This window comes from Bubalus bubalis, chromosome 24 (genome assembly GCF_019923935.1).
Source record: "Bubalus bubalis isolate 160015118507 breed Murrah chromosome 24, NDDB_SH_1, whole genome shotgun sequence".
NCBI lineage: Eukaryota > Metazoa > Chordata > Mammalia > Artiodactyla > Bovidae > Bubalus > Bubalus bubalis.
Window position 1 is genome coordinate 6,670,880 of NC_059180.1, and position 20,813 is coordinate 6,691,692.

General features: G+C 52.7%; 1 protein-coding gene across 1 annotated transcript; it reads left to right on the forward strand.

Moving 5' to 3' along the window:
- Positions 1–8,124: 8,124 nt before the first annotated feature.
- On the forward strand, positions 8,125–16,459 carry SERPINE1 (serpin family E member 1). Its single transcript, XM_006047297.4, has 9 exons — positions 8,125–8,281; positions 8,926–9,197; positions 9,847–10,080; positions 10,621–10,815; positions 11,442–11,640; positions 12,747–12,847; positions 12,972–13,058; positions 14,379–14,462; positions 14,803–16,459. The coding sequence occupies exons 2-9, from the start codon at positions 8,927–8,929 to the stop codon at positions 14,838–14,840; spliced, it is 1,209 nt and encodes a 402-aa protein (XP_006047359.1). The 5' UTR covers positions 8,125–8,281; position 8,926; the 3' UTR covers positions 14,841–16,459.
- Positions 16,460–20,813: the final 4,354 nt, after the last annotated feature.

Here is a 20,813-nt window from a genome sequence, read left to right on the forward strand (position 1 = left end):
TGATGACCACTGGAGAATCCTGAGAGCAAACACTTGTGGCTCATAAGAGTTTGATTGAATACAGTGGTCTCCGCAGGGCATGGGTTTCAAGGGCCCTGTGTTAGCTGTTCAGTCATGCCCGGCTCTTTGCAACCCCATGGACTGCAGCCCACCAGGCTCCTCTATCTATGGGATTTTCCAGGCAAGAATACTGTAGTGGGTAGTCATTTCCTTCTCCAGGAGATCCTCCAGTCTCAGGGATTGAGCCCAGGTCTCCTGCACTGCAGGCAGGTTCTTTACCCACTGAGCTACTAGGGAAGCTCAAGGGCCCTGCAGATACCCAAATCCGCAGTTACGCTGCTGCTAAGTCACTTCAATCATGTCTGACTCTTTGTGACCCTATGGACTGTAGCCCCCCACCCAGGGATCAAATCCAGGTCTCCCGCATTGTGGGCAGGTTCTTTACCATCTGAGGCACCAAGGAAGCCCAAGAACATTGGAGAAGGTAGCCTATTCCTTCTCCAGGGGATCTTCCTGACCCAGGAACCAAATCCAGTTCTCCTGCATTGTAGGTGGATTCTTCACCAGCTGAGCTACCCGGGAAGCCCTCAGTCTTGCTAGACCGTCATATAAAATGGTGTAGCCTCTTGATGAGGGTGAAGCAGGAGAGTGAAAGAGCCAGTTTAAGACTAAATATTAAAAAAAAAACCAACTAAGATCATGGCATCTGGCCCCAGTACTGCGTGGCAAATAGAAGGGGAAAAGATGGAAGAGTTCCTCTTCTTAGGCTCCACAATCACTGCAGGTCGTGACTGCAGCCATGAAATCAGAAGACAACTGCTTCTTGGCAGGAAAGCGATGGCAAACATAGACAGTGTGTTGAAAAACAGAGACATTACTCTGCCGACAAAGGTCCGCATAGTCAAGGCTGTGGTCTTCCTGGTGGTCACGTATGGTTGTGAGAGCTGGGCCTTAGAGAAGGCAGAACACCAAAGAGTTGATGCCTTCAAACTGGAGAAGACTCCTGAAAGTCCCTTGGATAGCAAGGATATCAAACGAATCTTAAGGAAAACAATCCTGAATATTTGCTGCAAGGACTGATGCTGAAGCTGAAGCTCCAGCATTATGATCATCTGATGCGAACAGACAACTCATTGGAAAAATCCTTGATGCTGGGAAAGACTGAGGGCAGAAGGAGAAGAGGGAGTCAGAGGATGAGATGGCTGGACGGCATCACCGATACATTGAACACGAACTTGGGCAGATTCCGGGAGATGAAAGGGACAGGAAGGCCTGGCATGCAGCAGTCCACGGGGTCATAAAGAGTAGGACGCGACTGGGTGACTGAACGACAACAGCAACCTCCTGCTCTGCCCTTTGTATGCGCAGGTAACGCATCTGCGAATCTTGCATCTGGGGATTCAGTCACCTGTGATGTGATTGGTTGGTTGCATCCAGAAATGCAGAACCTACAGCCCTGATTGCACTCAGCAGGAGGGGAAGGGGAATCTTCCAGTGACGGATCTCCTCGGGACTCCTTTCCCAACCAGGACAGGCTCTCTGAAGTCAAGAGGAGGCAGCAACCAAGATCCAGGAGAGAAAAAGCAGGACTCCTGAGGGAGATGTGAAGGACACGAGCAGTGACTACGAGGAGCTGGGTGCTCTGGAGAAGGGAGTGGGTTCAGGAAACAAGGGCTCACAAAGTGGGGGGTGGGCAGAGGCGGGAAGCGTTTCTAGGTGGCCTCCAGCCTGCAAGGGGGTAGAAAATGTTGCTTAGGACTGTGACTGCCTTGCAAGCTCTTTGAAGGCACCTCTGAATATCACATCAAACATGTCCCAGAAGAGACCCAGAGAAGCTCCTGAATGAAGCTGAGCTGGTGGAGGGGAAGGCAGTTGTCTCCTGACCCCCACTCCACCCCCGACCACGCTAAGGTCCTTCTGTTCCCCTTCCTTCACACTCTGTGTCACTCCCTACCAGCCCTAGCCAAACGACCCAGAAGGGGCATGGGAAGGGTTCTGGGCTCTAACTGATCCAAGCAAGCCAACAGCCCCACTGCCTTCCTGCTCGCCAAGCCAGCTGAGGCCACCCCGGGTGACTCAGATAAAGAGACACGTAGAGAAGGCCTGCTTTCATATGGTGAGGAAGTAAGAATGGTCAGCGACTTGGGACGTCCCTGGCTCCCCAATAGCAAATTCCATCTGTGTAGCATCACTGGGCTGCTTCATTCCTGGACCTCCGCCACCCACAGGTTCCCCACTGACCCAGGGTCACTGTCTCTTTGGGCGTCTGCCTGGCTCAGTAAACTGGTTGTGTCCAGAGCCAGGATGCAGATTCCAGCAGGAGCATCTACTTCAAGAACCTTTGGAGGGAGGCTACAGAAAGAGCAGACCTAGAAGAACATGAAAGCCCATGAAGAGAGCATGATGGAGAGAGGATGCCCCAGCAGAAAGGGTTGCTGCCCGGAGATGAAGACGGGTGGCGAGGGGATGGGAACATTGTCACCCCTTCCCTTCCTGGGCTCTGTGGCCTGCCCCCCTCTGACCCGCCCCAACCATGCTGCCCTCTGCTTCTCCCTCACAACCAGCATTAGTCCCTCTTCCTCCAGGAAGCCTTCCCTTCACATTCAGAGCTACACCCTGATAGCCCAAGTCTTACTGCTTTGTATACAGATGGTCTGACAGATGGTTCTAATTTAATCATTGCATATATGTTAATCTGTCCCAGGACGTGGGTCTATGCCTTTGGGGGAGGAAGAATCCTGTGTTTCTCTGAATCAAATCATGGAGTGTTGATTGTCAATAACTGGGCATTTCGGGGAAGACTCATCTAGCAGGCAGGGTAAAATGAAACAGGATGTATCCAGAGAAAGTGCTAAGGGGAGGCTCAGGAATGCCTGGAATGAGGAACGAGTTCTGGTGAAGAGGAAAGAAGTGGATCTGAATTAGACCTCAGCGTACATGGAGAGAGAAGTGGGAGGAGGTTGGGATCAGGCTAGGGTGGCCCCTGGTGGGGGTGGGGGGCTCCCAGGCCTGAGCTACCTCATTCTGACTGCCACTGGTGAGCTCTGCCGGGACACCTACCACAGAAATCACCCACTCCATCTGCCCCAGACTTTCTTCTGTGACTACACTGGGTCCCATTTACTCTCTCTGCTTCTTTCTCCCAAGAGAACAGGTGCTTTCTTGCCCTGGGGGCCAGGGAGGTTCTCTGGGGCTCGTTGAACACATTATAAGAGGCCCTTTCAAGAGACTACTGCCCCCCAGTGACCTTCCCCCAGACAAACGAGGATAAATGAGGCATGGCGGTGGCCACAGCAAAGTGAAGGGCAAGCACAGAAACTTGAGGGAATTCCTGTAAAAGTGGTTCAGTTGTCATGGGGTGTCAGGGAGGAATCAACAAGACACAGGGGATGTGGGTGGCAGAGAAGGGGCCAAAGAACCAAGACTAGAAGAGTAGGCCAAACTCAGCCTAGCTTTTACCAGCTGATAAAACAAGCCCCTCTCCTTCCTGGTATGCTGGAGGGTTCAAGATTTGGGTCACGTATCCATGGGGTCCACATGTGACCCTGCAGCCCAGGGAGGAAAATCTTCCCAGGATCTAAAGACTGAGAAAGGGGGCTTTCCCTGACAGCCTAGTGGTTTAGAATCTGCCTGCCAATGCAGGGGACACAGGTTCGATCCCTGGTCCGAGAACTAAGGTCTCAGATGTTACAGAGCAACTAAGCCCGTGCACTGCAGCTACTGAAGCCTGCGCTCTAGAGCCCGTGCTCCACAACAAGAGAAGCCACCACAATGAGAAGCCCGCGCACCCCAACCAGAGAGTAGCCCCCACTTTGTCACAAGCAGAGCAAAAGAAGCCCGCGTAGCAGCGAAGACCCAACACAGCCAAAAATAAATAAACAACTTTTAAAAATATTAAAGCTTGCAAAATCAGTCAGTGGAGAGCATGTCAGGACTCACATGAAATCGGGGATCTGGCCTGAAATGGACAGAGGGGCTGGCAGCCTTTCTCTTGGGTAACCAGCCAGTCCACTTCCTAAGGCCTTCCATCCACTCTGCTTATCACTGAGAGAAGTCAAAATATGTAACCCAGGCGCTTGCCTAAGGCAAGAATTAACAGCTCAAGTTGTCTGGGTTTCTGTCATGCTTCTGCCCCAACTGGGAGCGGCTGCCTCTTGGTGAGAGACTGGAACATGCCAGACACAATATTTCATTTCATCTTCACAACAAGCCTGAAGGGTGGGAATCGGTGTCTGTCTAACGAAAAACTTCTGTCTACCTACCTACCTGCACATAAAAACCCCGATGCCTGCAAAGTTTAGTTCTGCCCAAAGACGCATAAGTAGCTAAGTGTCAAAGCCCTGGCCAGGCCAGGTCAATGGGCACTACTGCTCTCTCGTTTATGGGAGGTCGCTGTGTGGCCTCACACATATCGCCCTGCAAATTCAAAGGACTGGACCAGATGGTTCTTAGAGCCCTCCTGCTCTGAGACTCTGCAACATAAGTGGAGAAGAAAAGCTTCCCATGGCGGAGGCATTCCTATTTTCCTGTTTCGGGAATGTAAGATGGATGGCGAGAAGTGGGGGCTGGAGAAGGCAGAAAGGAGAGGGGCTCCATGGAATCGGACTAGGGGGGCAAGTCAGGCTTGGCGCTACTGTGAGGGGGGACCCTGGACGGGCCTAGGCTGTCCCAGGGCCGTGATCTTCAACAAGAAGAGGCTGACACAGAGCCCTGGCCTCTGCTCACTCTTACGAAGCAGGGAGAGGAGGGCTGGCAGGAGCCCAGCCCAAACGTAGGCTATTTTGGGCCCTGTGATGTTTGGAGAGCAACCAGGCCAGAAATAGCACTGTGAATTAGCAGGACCCCAGCCTCCTGCCACCCCCGGCTCTCCCAGTGAAATCACCAAGAATCGGGAGGCCGGCTCCAACATTCCAGAGAGCCTGTGTAACTAACAGGAGGCCCCTCCTCTCCCCAAGGAAGGCCCGGAGCAGAGAGAGCCTTTGACTGTAAAAGGGATTCTGCACACGAGGACGAGGGCGAGGGAGAGAGGGACTGAGTCACGGAGAGCAGAGTGGGAGAGTGGGGAGAGATCTCGTGGGGCTGAGACTAGAGGAGACCACCGCGGGGTGGGGTGGGGGGTGATGAGGGTCCCCAGTGGATGGAGGAGTGAGCAGAAGAGATAAGAGCAGGGGAGTCTCGGAGGCAGAGAAAGGGAAAGTGAGAAAGAGGCGGGTGGCTGGGACTTACAGAGCAAATGGGGAAAGAGGAAGAGCAGAGAGCCAAGAGGGCAGCCAGAGGGCAGGAGATGAAGAGTTGGAGGGGAGACCCAAGGCAACAACGGAGCCAGGGCTGCAGGGGTGGGAGGGGGCGGGGGCAGGCCTGGGGACAGTCAGACTCAACAGAAAGCGTTGAGTCTGGCCTTGTCACGAAACACCTGCAGTTGGAAACAGCTTTCCTAGTTAGCTACAACTGGAACTTCCCTGAGCAATCCACAGCCATGTAACTCATCCTCTTATCTCTGATTCTCCGGGAATCAGAGATCCAGTTATTTCAACAGCAGGGACTTTTGACCTCTTACAAAAGAGCCAAGGCTTAAAAGAAGTGATGGGGTCACAGCTGTTAGTTTGGGGGGATCAGGGAAAGGATAGAAAGTGACATCCCCTTGAGTCAGGCTAAGTTTTGAGGAGAATATTGCCGGGAGGTCTACTTTAGGGCCTGCTTCCCCGGTGGCTCAGTGGTAAAGAATTCGCCTGCAATACAAGAGTGTCAGGGGATGCAGTTTTGATCCCTGGGTCAGGAAGATCCCCCTGGAGGCCGGCATGGCAACCCACTCCAGTATTCTTGCCTGGAGAATCCCATGGGCAGAGGAGCCTGGCAGGCTCCAGTCCATGGGGTCACAAAGAGTCCACGACTGAGCACTCACGCACGTACTGCTTTGGGACAGCGGGCCATCAGGCTGCCCCTGCGGCGAGGAAGGTCTCCCCAGGGCACACCAGGGTGTGGGTGGGGGGAGACGAGGCCATTTCACAGAGAAGAGCGGCAGGGGCCACAGTCAAGTCTGAGTTCAGATCATATGGTGGCCCCAGCTGCTCAGAAAGACGAAAGGACACCATCAGAAAACCCAGCGTGGGACCCAGTTCCACTAGACTTTGCCTCCGCTTCTAATCCACACCCAAACACTTAGAAGGGTTCCCTAGTTTGGGAAACAACCCCTTAGTAAGTCAGCCCTTTCTGTTTCCAAAGTAAAAATGTGCTCCTTCTCTCCCCAGCAGGACACAGAGCTGATTCCAGGTGCTGCCCAGGAACAGAATGGCTTTTCTGGAATGACCTCAGAATCATTCAGGTCCAGGGATGGGGACAGAAGTGGTCACGTCCTTGGCAGGGCCCAGGTGATCCCAGAAAACAGCAGGCCCTTTGTGGCTGAGGCCGCAGTAGCCCACGGAGGGAGGGATGAGACTCAGCTGAATGACTGGAGAGGCCAGGCAGCGGGGCGCCTGGGCAGGTCCTGCAGACTCTAGACCCGCTGCTCTTCCAACCTGGGGCTTGGCACTCCCAATCCAGACTCCCAGCTCCCTGTCCCCCTGTGGCCCCCAAGGGTGGAGGGCAAGTCACTGGGGCCTTTCTGGGAGTCGGAGATGGCTGGGGGACTGGACTTCTGCTTTCTCCATCCGAGGGACAGCAGGCGTAACTGCTCTTCCTCCTCGCGGCTAACCACTTTCTCAGGGACTCTGAACCAGACGAAGAAAGAAAGACATAAACAAGAAGCAGTGACCGATAAACAGTCTGGTCCTGGGAATGGGTCGGTGACCCTAACTTTCCAGCTGAGGTTTCCCCTTCTCTCCCTGTTACCCGCACCCCCACCTGGATCCCAGGAGCAACGGAGAAAACAAAGGCGGGGGCACAGTGAAAGCGGGAAAGCCCTCCAGCTGTGGTTGCCCTTGGTATCTGTTTACTGAAAAAATCCAAAACAAACATCCCGACACATCCACCCACTTCAGCTTCCTGTGATGCTGCTGTCGGCTGTCTCCATGGATACCCCCAGTTGAATCCCACCACCCACACAAAGCATGACAGTGTGTGGACCCTCAAGTCAAGGGCACCGAGGCCCCCAGGACCCTTTCAGCCCCACCCTGTCCATGACATCCAGCTACACAGCCAAGGGTGCCTGACCCCACCAGAGCCCTAAACACAGCAGCCCAATCCTACTCACTAGCCTCCAGCCAATACCCATCATCTGTAGAATTCTTGGGTCACTTTTCCACCCCAAACTCCAGTGCCTTAGCAGCACACTCCACACACCCCGCCATGAATGAACGCTTTTAGTCTCATCCCTCCTCTTGCCACTCCAGCCCTCTCAACGTCTGCATCTGGAGGAAAAGGTTAGGAAATATTCCTCCGCAGCCGCAGCAGGCAATTCAGAGAAGTGAAACCTACACCCTGAGCTCCTGATCCCCTGCCAAGGCTTTACCCTTCTGCCCCGGTAAGCCACCACCCCACCCAGCACACCTCAAAACCCAGCCAGACAGAGCTGTTGACACAAAGAGAGCCCTGGGGGCACCGGGAGAGTCTGGACACGTGGGGGAGTCAGCCGTGCCTCACCCGACGGCGGGCGGGCACTTGGCAGAAAAGAGAGAAAGACGGGAGGGAATCCTCATGTCCTAGACAGTCAAAACCCAGACAATCAACAAGGCACGCTGTGTGCCCTCTGGCTTCTGGGATGCGGCCAAAAGGAGGGTGGGGTGTTCTTCCCAGTTTAACCAGCGCACCGGGCTGATGGACAAGGAATTTGCAGGATCTTGAGCTTTTTTGATAACTATGCACTGATCCGATTCTCCCAAGAACAAAGAGGAAGTGTAAACTCTCCCCACGCTGAGGTCTGGGGAACGTAAACCCTGGGTGCCAGGGGTCAAACTGGCTTAACATCCTGAGACCGAGGGCAGCAAGATCAAGGGCGGCCCTGGGCCCAGGCCACCAGGGTTGGCTCAGTTGTTCCAGAGCCCCCTCTCTCTCTCTCTCTCTCTCACGTACACACACGGATGCCTCAGCAAGTCCCACGGAGGGAGGCGCTGAGAGGGCCAAAAAGTGGGCGGGGTCGAACCATGAGTTAATCGACTTCCGGCTCACGTCTGGTATAAAGGGAGGCAGCAGCCTGCGGTGGAGCAGAGCTGCTTCTGGGTGAAGGGCAAAGAGCACCGTCCAGAGAGAGCCACACCTCCTTTCCAGTGGGGGAAGGGCTACCACCACCAACACCCGCAGCGGCAGCAGGAACAAACCGCCCATCCCAAGGCACTGAGAAATTCAGGTAAGAGCAAAGCGAACCCTCTCCATCTCTGTACCTCCGGCTAAGGCAGAGAGCTCCCGTCTGCAGAGTCCCTTCTGTCCGTGGTCCCCAGTGTTCCTCTTTCTTCCCTCGGCCCGGAGACCTGCAGCCCTGAGTTGACCCCCGTTACAGCGGTGATCACAGGGGAGCGGGGAAGATGGTCAGGACGCCCCAACAATCCCACCACCCAGAAGCAAGGGCCTCGCCTCTCTAGGACCCTCTCCGTGGAAGACATTCCCCCCTTCCCAGCTCAAGAAAGGGGTTTTTCACGCCTGCTAACTTGAATAAAACAATTGTGAAAGCATTATAAAGGAATTAGGAAGCATCGTGTAAATCACAGATGCTATTACAATTTAGCCTTTCAGCCTCCTGGAAGGGAAGGGAGATGCCACCGGGCTCCAGATTCCCACAGGTGAAAACGCACTCAAGATTCCCCAGGGCTGAGACAGAGGGGGAAAGGCCCAGGATCTGAACCCACCGCGGTTTCTATCTTGCCCGCTTGTTCACATATCACATGCCAGCGACAAACATGGGAGCCTGGCCGTGGCTGGGCTGCCATCACCCCTACTCCCTCTCTGTCCTTTCAGAACTATCCACCTCATCCAATCTTTTCCCACTGATTCCAGGATGCGGATGTCTCCGGTCTTTGCCTGCCTCGCCCTGGGCCTGGCCCTCATCTTTGGTGAAGGGTCTGCCTCTTACCAGCGCCAGTCTCCGGTGGCCAGCCTGGCCACAGACTTTGGGGTGAAAGTGTTTCAGCAGGTGGTGCAGGCCTCCAAGGACCGCAACGTGGTTTTCTCACCCTATGGGGTGGCCTCGGTCCTGGCCATGCTGCAGCTGGCCACAGGAGGAGAAACCCGCCAGCAGATCCAAGAGGCAATGCAATTCAAGATTGAAGGTGAGAGACGATGGGGCAGAGAGGGAGGCGGGCACTCAGGGAGTCTTCCCAGGACAGGGGTGTAGCTAACCAGAAGCAGAGGGAGGGCTGACCCCGGCTTAGTGAGCCAACCCCTGTCCTGACAGCCCACAGGGATGGACCACTGCATCTCCTTCCCACCACATCTCGTGTCACTTGGCTCTAGGCCAGTCACAAGGTGTATGAGCCAGTGGATCTGGTGTAAAATGGCCCTGCCTCACTACTCCTGCACTTTGTGATCTTAACCCCTCTGAACCTCAGTTTTCTCAGCTGCAAAAGGGGGACAGAGTATCTACCACATGGGGCTGTTGTAAGGATTAACTCCAAAATGATGCATGTGAAAGGCCTACCTAGCATAACTATTATTGTTATTAAAAGAAGAAGGTTAGGGTTTATAACTTAAAAACAGATAAAAATATTCTAAGCCAAAGCAAGGGTTAGGACCCGCGATTTTTGAGGAAAAGAGGGAGATGCAGGAGAGTTTCAGATTTGGAATAAAATCTCCCTTCAGAGATCCTTGGGGGAGTAGAAGAGTCCTGTCCATGTGGGCAGGTTTCGGGGAAGTCGGCCCTGCTGGGAGCCCTGGGTTCAAGAGGAGCTTAATGTGTCTTCCCTCCCTGTTTTGGCCCAGAGAAGGGCATGGCCCCTGCCCTCCACCGACTGTACAAGGAGCTCATGGGCCCGTGGAACAAGGATGAGATCAGCACAGCCGATGCCGTCTTCGTGCAGCGGGACCTAGAGCTGGTCCATGGTTTCATGCCCAACTTCTTCAGGCTGTTCCATACCACGGTCAAGCAGGTTGACTTCTCTGAAGTGGAGAGAGCCAGGTTCATCGTCAACGACTGGGTGAAAAGACACACAAAAGGTGAGCAGGCAGAGAAAGGCGGGCGGTCCCAGGGCCTGCAGAGACGGGGGTTCAAGTCTCAAGCGTCCTGACCCCTCCCTTCCAGCACCTTCTGCTCTGTGGACAGAAGGTCAAGTGCTTTAACAATCAAAGCATCTTGTTTTTTCCATAATTAGACTTGCCCTCTGAACCACCTCTAAAGGCATCCCTAAAAAGTACTGTGAGATGTTATAAGAACAGTAATAACCCATGGCAGGGGGCAAACACAGCCCTTCAAGATTATAGCTTAGGGAACAAAGTAAGGGGAGACTTACATTTCCAGGTCTGATCCTAGACAGGATCCCAGGACCAAGGCAGTGTGGTGAGCCAGAAGGCTTTCTGAGACACTTAGAAAGATGGAACGGGTTGAAAGCAGCTAGACTGGTTCACTAAACCTTACCCAGTCCATCTTCTGATGGGATCCCTTCTGACACACATCCATTTGAGGACTGGGAGCTCGAGGGAACCATCTAAAAGGATTAAAACAATATCCAGCCTCCTGATCACCTGGATTTCCCATAGGCATGATCAGCGACTTACTTGGTGAAGGGGCTGTGGACCAGCTGACACGCCTGGTCCTGGTAAATGCCCTCTACTTCAACGGCCAGTGGAAGATGCCCTTCCCAGAGGCAAACACCCACCACCGCCTCTTCCACAAGTCCGACGGCAGCACCGTCTCTGTGCCCATGATGGCGCAGACCAACAAGTTCAACTACAGTAAGTGCAAGACTCTCCCTTCTCCAGGTCCCACAAGGACTGAACCTCATCCCTGGGGTGGTCCACTCCAAGGGAGGAGAAACCCTAGAACACACCCCAGCTGCAACAAAGACTCCCCAAGTAGGAGACACAGGGATTATCAGAGTGGCAGAAAGTAGCTTGTTATCTTGTGCAAGATGAAGCTGAAATCCAGAAATTACCTTAGGATCCCACTTGACCACTTGATACAGTCTCTCATCTTCATGTGGTTCTGGTGTGATAACCTGGGCTTCCCAAATCCTCCTGGGGAAGAGCTATGTGAAGGCTGAGATTCAGGATGTGGGGATCGGAATGAATTAATAGCTGGAGATTGGGGAGAAGGGTGTGAAGGTAAAGAAGGCCAACCAGAGACAGAACGCCCAGAAGACACTGAACGGGCAGAAGAGAAGGCAAATGGAAATAAAAACACTGAACAGGAGAGTGCTGGTGGTGGTGGTGGGTGCGTGGGGAGCCTCAAAAGCTAGGATGGAGAGCTGGCTTCCAGAGAGGATGCACGGCCCGGGAGGACTAGTGGGAAAGCCAACGCCGGGTTAGAATCAACAGGAGCTGGAGTTATTGCCAATGCTCCATCTTGGTGTCTTTCCCAGCTGAGTTTACCACCCCCGATGGCCATTACTACGACATCCTGGAATTACCCTACCACGGGAACACTCTCAGCATGCTCATTGCTGCCCCCTATGAGAAAGAGGTGCCGCTCTCTGCCCTCACCAGCATTCTGGATGCTGAGCTCATCAGCCAGTGGAAAGGGAATATGACCAGACTGACCCGCCTCCTGGTTCTGCCCAAGTAAGCCACCCCTTGCTCTAGTCCCCTCTGCCTGCCCCCTCCCACCTCCTCTGGCTCCTTGCTGTTGCCACACACGCACCCCCCCACCCCACATGGAGTTTCCCAAACCTCCTGACGTTTTCAGGGCAGCGAGCTGCTGCGTGGGTGCGGATGGGACACACTCTGGCCTGGGTTTGATTAAGATTCTGCCCATCTTCCCTCTTGCGGTCGAGGGCAGCGGGGGTGGGGGTAGGGGGGAGCTTTTTGAGACCATGCCACATCCACCACCCCCGAATACCCAGCAAAAGCTAGCCAGAGGAAGAGCCAGAGAGATGATGGGAGGTGGGGGGCCGGGGAATACACTGGTCCTCACCCTTTTATGAACACCCCTCACTCCCACCTCCATCTCTTCAAGTCGACATCCACACAATGGAGACAAAAAGAATCACTTGTGCAGATGAAGCAAGCCTGAACTCTGGCTTCTAGCTGGCTTGCCACGAAGCAGATTTTAAAAATTCTTCTGCAGAAGTGAAGAGGGTGCTGGAGGCTGAGGCTAGGTCCATCCCAGAATCGTGGGGAAGCCTCCCACTCTGCCAACCCCACATTTCCGGATGCCATAATGCCAGGCTTAGGGAAAGAGGACAATTTAGTTGGTTAGCACGCCCTCTCTCTCTCTCAAAGAACGGAGGTAATTAGTCGTGCCCTGGTGGGAGGCAGAGCGAGCTCCCCAGAGCCTCGCTGCTGGAGTCCTCTTTGGGCTCAACTCTCAGAAACACAAGCTACAGACCAGATTTCTGTTCAGCTAGCCTTTGCAGGGAATTTGCCCTTCCCCACTCCCACCCCAGTCAGACTGAACACAATTGTGCTGCAACCACTGCCTCGTTTGAGGAAAGTAATTAGTCACAGATTTGAGGGGGTGGGGAGCTTGCAGAAGAAATGTTCATTAGGATCAGAATCTTCCCAGCAAGGAGAAAGACCTTGCCAACAGACTTGAAAGAAAAACAAGCCTCCCACCTCTGCGTTCACATCAGTCCCCCTCCGCTGGTCTCTGTGTGTGTAGGGGGCAGGGACACCCGGTAAGGCTAGAGGTGGCCTGAACTGGAGCCGTGTCCTGCTGCTGTGTGTAGGTTCTCCCTGGAGACTGAAATCAACCTCAGGAGGCCGCTGGAGAACTTGGGAATGACCGACATGTTTAGGCCGAGCCAGGCGGACTTCTCCAGTCTTTCAGGTAAGAGGTTTCCCTTTCCTTTTCTTCCCCTGGTGGACAGTGGGGTCTCCCGAGGACCGAGGAGCTTCCCCCCTCACCCCCGAAGACCAAGGCTAATGCGCTCTGGGGTCCACCTCCATTTCAGATCAAGAGTTTCTGTACGTGTCACAGGCGCTGCAGAAAGTGAAGATTGAAGTGAATGAGAGCGGCACGCTGGCGTCCTCCTCCACAGGTGAGTCAGGCTCAGGTGAGGCCTGGCGAGTCTCAGCCCCAGGCTTCCATGAGGGGCCATGATCTGGTACCCACACCCGGGGTGCACCGGGAAGACCCCACTGCTGTTGCTGCTGAGTCGCTTCAGTCGTGTCCAACTCTGTGCGGCCCCATAGATGGCAGCCCACCAGGCCCCTCCGTCCCTGGGATTCTCCAGGCAAGAACACTGGAGTGGGTTGCCATTGCCTTCTCCAGTGCATGAAAGTGAAAAGTGAAAGTGAAGTCGCTCAGTTGTTTCTGACTCTCAGCGACTCCATGGTCTGCAGCCTACCAGGCTCTTCCGTCCATGGGATTTTCCAGGCAATTCCATGGGATTTTCCTGGTAGAACAGGGCTTCCTGTGTGGAGAGCATTACCATTACCTGATCCCACTAGAAAATGGGCCTGCTTTCCCCAGGACCCCTTTCCCTCCCCCACTGGCTCTGAAGTCCCCCTGAATGGGAGGTCCTGGCTTGCTCTCAGAGTGGCCAGTCGACTTAAAGGCGCTTGCCTCCGAAATGCTTGAAAGAGTTTAGATAAACCCACCTTTGAGTGAGTGGGCTTTCCTTGTGGTTTAGCTGGTAAAGAATCCGCCCGCAGTGCAGGAGGCCTGGGTTTGATCCCTGGGTTGGGAAGATCCCCTGAAGAAGGGAAAGGCTACCCACTCTAGTATTCTGGCCTGGAGAATTCCATGGATTGTATAGTCCACGGGGTTGCAAAGAGTCAGACATGACTGAGCGACTTTCACTTTCACTACTCCAGTGAGTAGCTGCTAGGTCTCTACCCAACTGCCTTAGAGGACATCCTGACACTTCTGGCTTCACATTACGGGCTCAGTAGTCGTGGCACTTGAGCTCAGTTGCTCCGCGGCTTGTGGAATGCTCCCGGACCAGGGAGCAAACCCATGTCCCCTGCATTGGCAAGCAGATTCTTATGCACTATGCCACCAGGGAAGTCCCTGCTATGATTATTTGGCTTCCCAGGTGGCACTGTGGTAAAGAATCTGCCTGCCGATGCAGGAGACGCAAGTTCAATCCCTGGATTGGGAAGATCCCCTGGAGTAGAAAATGGCAACCCACTCCAGTATTCTTGCCTGGAAAATCCCATGGAAACAGAAGCCTGCTGGGCTACAGCCCATGGGGTCACAAAGAGTCGGATATGACTGAGCACACACCACCGGGAAACAACGGAGCCTCCCAAACCACTCCCCAACCCCCAGCGCTGGTGTTACTGGCTCACTTGTGACCGATGCAGGCGCCAGCGCCCACGCCTTCTGTTCTAAGATTCTGTCCTGTCTCTTCCAGCCCTTGTAGTCTCAGCCCGAATGGCCCCCGAGGAGATCATCATGGACAGACCCTTCCTCTTCGTGGTGCGGCACAACCCCACAGGTGAGCGGGGACCTGAGAGACCCTGCCACTCTCGGCGCCCCCTCCCCATTCTCCTGGACTCGGGTACCATCCAGGCAGGTGTAGACGCCCCCACTTCCCCCAAGAGGACTCCAGGCAGTGAATCACGGCTGTGTTCCCCTTCCACTTCTTGGAGGGGAGTGCTCTCTCTCCAGACAGGGTGCTCGTCTGTCCCTCAGTTCCAGCTTCGTCACTAGAGCAGCTGTGCCTCTGAACACTCACTCTTGTCCCCATTATCTCAGTTCATCCATAAACACCGAGCTGGGTGAGCTGGCCCCCGCCTCCCCCCACTTCTCATCCCCTGTGATGCTTCCGTCCTCAGGAACTGTCCTGTTCATGGGCCAAGTGATGGAACCCTGACCATGGGGAAGACAGCCCTCATCTGGGACGGAATGGAGATGTCCAAGAGGAAGAAAGTCCGGAGCAAAGAATTTTTATTAATTCATTTTCCTGGAAAAAGAGAAGATGTTTATTTATTTATTTTTCCATGGTAAATTCTTTTGAATCTGCCTCTTAGACCTAACTTTGGGCTCTCTCAGGAGGGGCAAAGAGGACCTTTGAGTTAAACCCTCCAATGGAGACCCTGGGAAAGACTGGGAGGCATAACACCCAGCCGGCCTCCCAACTGGACTGCAGGACTCCCAGGACTGCTGGCCCAGCTGCTTCTGCCCATCGCTCTGCCTGGTTGGGTCTTGGGTCCTGGATCCCACCGAGGCCCTGGTAGGATGGCACCACAAGGCTTACATGAAGGAGCTTTTGTGTGTTCACTAGAAATGTGTGTTCCGGTTACGTTGCTGTCAGTCTTGTGCTGCCTGCCACTGCTGAGAAGCCTGGCAGCAGGCCCGGAAGGCCAAGGCGAGAAACACCCTTTCATGCCAAGGTCCATCCTTCCTCAGCTCCGAGGTTTGAGACCCACCCAGGCCTGGCTGCTCCCTCCCCAGGAAACAGTGTGTATATATTATTTTAGAGTGTAGATGACTTGTTTACTCAGAGAAGCAGGTTTCTGCTTCCCACAAACTTTATGTTGCAGAAACGGAAGGAGAGACAAGGTGTGTGCCTGGTTCTTGGCTCCCATCTCCTGGTGGGGAGGGTGAGATGCCAGGGGTATGCCTGAATATTTATCACATCCTTGTCCTTGTGCGCTTGGGAGAGAGAAAGGTCTACTGAGAAAACAGATTATTTAGCCTTGTTCACCGTGTTCCCTTTGGGGGGGGGTCTGTGTCCTGCATCTCAGGAGAGGCCTCTTGACTGTCCCTCCCCTCCACCAGGTGGCAAGCCTCCCGGGGTCCATACTGCCACCTGGCGGAGGCCCACCGCCCCCGCGCCTCTCCTTTCCTTGATTTTCCACCCGATGGAGCCGAGTCCCTGGCAGGACCATCCAACTTCGGCTCACTTTTAGGGACCGAAAGGATGTGGTGGGTGAAGGGAGACGGAGTGGTTTCAAAATTTTCCAGTGTATTTAGGAGCGGGAGAGCAAGGGGCTCCACGACCTAGCAGGACAGAACTTTCCCCAATTACAGGGTGACTCACAGCCTCACTGGTGACTCATTTCAATGTGTCATTTCCGGCTGCTGTGTGTGAGCGGTGGACACGTGAGAGAGAGAGAGAAAGAGAGAGACGGTGAGCTCGGGCTCAATTACCTCCGGCAGATAATCTTTCTGAAAGCCAGCTAGCTGAGGGGGTACAGAGAGAGGACCGATTTACTGAAGAATTGCACAGAGATGTCGAATGAATGTAACCTAATAGAACCCTAATCACCCCGCTGTGCCCTTCAGCGAAAACTCTCCCTTCTTTGTGTATATGTTTTGTTTTGTTTTTCTTTTTTCTTGATGCACTGGACAGTGACAGCCACACTCAGTACCCCCACGTGTGGGGTCCATGGCTCTTGAAATTGCTTTTTCACTTTTGATATAGAAGCAAGTAAAAAAAAATGTTTTTTAAAAAATAATAATAAATAAATAAAAGAATGTTCCAAAATAGTCCTTGGCTGTGACTTCCCTTGTTTCACACAGCACAAAATCCAGACCCTATCAGTTTACAGACCTGATGAACTGGGATCTTTATGAAACACACACCCGCAAGGGGCAAGGCACACCGACCTGTCCTGGGTGAATCTGCAGGGCTGGCCACTGGACCCTGCAAGAAGACCCCCGGGGGCACACATTGTGTAGGACGGGCTTCTCCCTTTGGGCCTCATCCTTGAAAAGAAAAGAGGGACTTCCTCGGTGGTCCAGTGGTTAAGACTCTGTGCTTCCACTGCAGGGCGCGTGGGTTCCATCTCTGGTTGGGGAAGATCCCACATGCCGCCTGGCATGGCCAAAAAAAAAAAGGAAAGAGGGTTCCCCATACACCTGCCACCCACCCAGACACCCCTTTTTACTGTCCCTGTCACTTCCCATCTGTTCATTTCTTTCCCCACCAAATGTTCCCATCCTCCCCGTACCTACCCCACTCCCCATTTCTCAAAACACAAACCAAATCCATTTCCTCCACCCTGGATTCCCAGTGGATCCAGTCAACATTGTCGCTCTCTACTTGGCAAGTACTCACCTTCCTTTTTCCTGGTGTGTAATGGTGCATGCATGTACGCTCTTTAATTTGGGGTGTGCATGTTATCCTCCCCACCCCCATCGACATGTCAGGTTCTTTGAACGGAGGCTCTTTTGTTACATAGATTGTTAATAGCCTCCTTAAAATGTTATCCTGAACAGTCCTTTATTGTCTTCTTCCAGTATCTTGAAGGCTCTTGCCAGGGGACCTTCTTCCCCCAATTATTTTCCATTTATATATTCCACAGGAATTTTTAAATGGAAAAAATACCAAGAACTAGCTCTCAAATCTTGTGCTCTCCAGCTCCAGAGCCCTAAAGATGGGACTGACAGACCCAGCCCCCGGGAAACTTGGATCATGTCTTAATAGGAACCCATTCTTGTCCCGGGGCTGTTGGTCAAAACATTGTCTGGTAGTGAGCTTTCCATCACTGGAAGTGTTCAAGGACAGCCAAGATGACCTGCTGGTGGGCATCATTCAGCAGTCAGGGTAGAGGAGGTGAATTTTTTTTTTAATGGTAAGGAATTCCTTCTCATACTAAGACATTTGAACAGTTTGAAAGGGTAGAAGTGGATTGCTGATTGACATTTTGTTTCCTGGCTTAAAAAATATGTCATTGCTGTTACCAAGAATGCGGAGATGGACATCCTGGTACCTTCATCCCCCTGGATGTGTGCTCCCATATCCATAAGATAACTTCCTAGCAATGGGATTAAGTGTCTCTTAAGAACCTCCCAATCCCACAAGTATGTGATTCTGGTCACACAAACATCTTCAAATGGTATACAAAACAATTTAAAGTGACCATTTTGCCTGGTATGAATCTTATCTTTTCTGAAGCTTAAAAAAGCCGTCACAACTTTCCTAACTAAGCGCACCACCATGAATAAAGACAGACTTTAGGACTTCCCTGGTGGTCCAGTGGCTAAGACTCCAAGCTCCCAATGCGAGGGGCCTGGGTTCGATCCCTGGTCAGGGAACTAGATCCCACGTGCCACAGCTAAATTTGCCTGTTGAAACTAAAAAGACGCTGCATGCCGCAACCAAAACCCAGCACAGCCAAATTAAAAAAATAAAAAATAAAAAGATAGACTTCAGATCTTGAACTAAAAGAAGCTTCACATTATAATTTTCCCTAAAATTATGTTAGCCTGCCTTGGAGCAAACTTTGATTATAATGTTTTGGAGAGTAAATCCAGAAAGGGTCTTCATTCATTGCCTCCCTCCTCAATCATTCAGTATGTACTAAGGCTTTCTCGCTACCGGGGCCATTCCTGTTTCCCTCCCGAGGGTCAGTCCAGGGGCATCCTTGGGTGCCTCCAACATGATGTACAGGATGTTCTGAGGAGATGTGGTTGTCACACCTCCTTGTGGATTCCTCTCTTTACATTTCAGGCTGTCTTGTCTCCCATGAGGCTGTTGCAGTAAGAGGGGCCCCACAGTGGAATCGAGCCTGGAGGGGAAGTCTTCTTTTCTCCTTAAAAAGCCAGTGGGAATCAGGGCAAGACCCAGAAGAAAGAGGCCAAGGGTGAGCAGCTCCCCAAACCTACTCTCAGCTTTATTTTTATTTATTAAAATTTGTTAATAATAAGTTTATTATTTCTGGCTATGCTGGGGCCTCGTTGCTGAGCTTGGGCCTTCTCTAGTCGTGGTGAGTGGGGGCTACTCTCTACTTGCGTAGCACAGGCTCTAGGCCCTCATTTAGTACTTGTGGCACATGGGCGTAGTCACCCCAAGGCATGCGGGATCTTCCCGGACCAGGGATCGAACCGGTGTCCCCTGTACTGCAAAGCAGATTCTTAACCACTGGGCCACCAGGGAAGCCCTTAAAATTTATTTTGTCATTTATTTGGCTCCATTGGGTCTTAGTTGGGATTTCCCAGGTGGCGCTAGTGGTCAAAGAAACCATCTGCCAATGCGAGAGACATAAGAGACATGGTTTTGACCCCTGGGTCAGGAAGACTCCCCTGGAGGAGGGCATGACAACCCACTCTGTTATTCTTGCCTGGAGAATCCCATGGACAGAGGAGCCCGGCGGGTTATAGTCCATGGGGTCGCAAAGAGTCGGACATGACTGAAGCGACTTAGCACGTACGCACAGGTCTTAGTTGTGGCACATGGGCTCTAGAGTGGGCTGGCTCAGGAACCCCACGATATAGAGGATCTTAGTTCCCTGACCAAGGATCGAACACGTACCCCCTGCATTGAAAGGCAGATTCTTAACCAGTTGGACCGCCAGGGAAGTCCCTACTCTCAGTTTTGGATGAGAGATGCTCTCATTTAACCTCAGGGGCTTCTCCATCTTTCCTTTCCTATTCTCACCGTGCAACTGACAAGCCTGGAAGGGCCAAGATATGACTGCAGAACTAGTGGGGAGGAAAGGCCATAGAGGTTACTTGGCCTCTTCCGAGCTGGCTTAGACCACAGACACAAAGCCTAGACGTGGCGTCATTTAGTTAACAAGATACTTCTATAATGAGACCTGTGCCCAAAACTTCAGCTGGTGCCAAGGCATCCCTCCTACTTCCTGCCTCCTAGACAGATCCCGCTTTGGGCTCACAGCGGGTAGCTGCTCTCATGAAGGCAAAAGTCCAAGAATTCAGGGCACCAGGATCCAGATTTATCTTTTGTCCTCTTTATACCCTGAAAAGATGACCGATATCAGGCACTGGGCTAGTTGTTGAGGAGTTACCCATTTGAAACAGATCTGCTTAGAAACCACAAGAGCCTCCTTTTTCTGCACAAGATGCTGCTTTCAAAAGCAGGACACATTGTAGCCTTAATTCTGCAGGATGTAGTTCAAACACTGTCCGTACACGCTGAGAAGGCTCAGAAGAAAAGAGTCCTTCAGAAAGGACCTCTTCACCACCGAGGGAGTTCGCTCCAGGAAGTGCCCCAGTTAACAGCCCCTTTTGCTCTTCTTGGATATTTTGAGGACAAAGACCGGGACGCAGCCTCAGAGTGCAAAGCCAGCCCTCCTTGGCTTCACCTGGGCCCCCTCCATGGCTCTTCCAACCCACCCTTTCTTTATTTCTAGGGATGAAAACCCCACAAGACCTGCCCTGCCTCCATCGTAAAACTACCGGTTTCCTGTTCATCTCACCCAGTGGAAATTTTGTCTGCCCTCGTATAGGCAATGGCTATGGATTCTATAAATCCTTCAATAGTAAAATGACTCTATCAGAGGGAAGCTCGTCAAGGAGACACCATCTGTTTTCCAAATCATTTTTTAAAGGCGGTTCCTCAAATGAGTTTCCTTGTGCTAACCGTAGCAGGCACTTCTGTAGAGACAAAGAAGTTGAATCACTCGCCCCAGGCTACCAGGCATTACACTGTACCGCCCTCTCTGTGACACTGGTGAGCCCAGGTCACCCTGAACACACAGGAGGGCTCAAACGCAGCCAGGGTCAAGGCTGCTGCCCTCATGTGTCCATCACTAGGACATCCTGCCTGCACACCTGCGCCTTTCCAGCTTGAACACCAGCATCCTGAATGCAGCCTTTTGTCCCCTGGCCACCAGAGGGCGCTTTGACTCCAGTGGAAAGTGTCTGAAGCAAAGCAACTGAGGCTTTCACCATCATCTTGCCAAGTTTGAACTCCAATAAATTTAACACGTTTTTCTTTAAACGTGTCTGTATACTGGGGGCTATGAAGCACTTTTTTTGTGTGGAAAGCACTTTTAAAACTGAGCGTAAAGTGATGTTTCTTATTATCAAGTACAGGCATACCTTGGAGAGACACACCTTTGGTTCCAGAATCTCGAAATAAAGTGAGTCACACAGA

Coding starts and splice junctions, on each gene's coding strand:
- SERPINE1 (XM_006047297.4), top strand. CDS start 8,927: ATGCGGATGTCTCCGGTCTTTGCCTGCCTCGCCCTGGGCCTGGCCCTC. Junction 11,641..12,746: donor CGCCTCCTGGTTCTGCCCAA/GTAAGCCACCCC, acceptor TGCTGTGTGTAG/GTTCTCCCTGGAGACTGAAA. Junction 14,463..14,802: donor GGTGCGGCACAACCCCACAG/GTGAGCGGGGAC, acceptor TTCCGTCCTCAG/GAACTGTCCTGTTCATGGGC.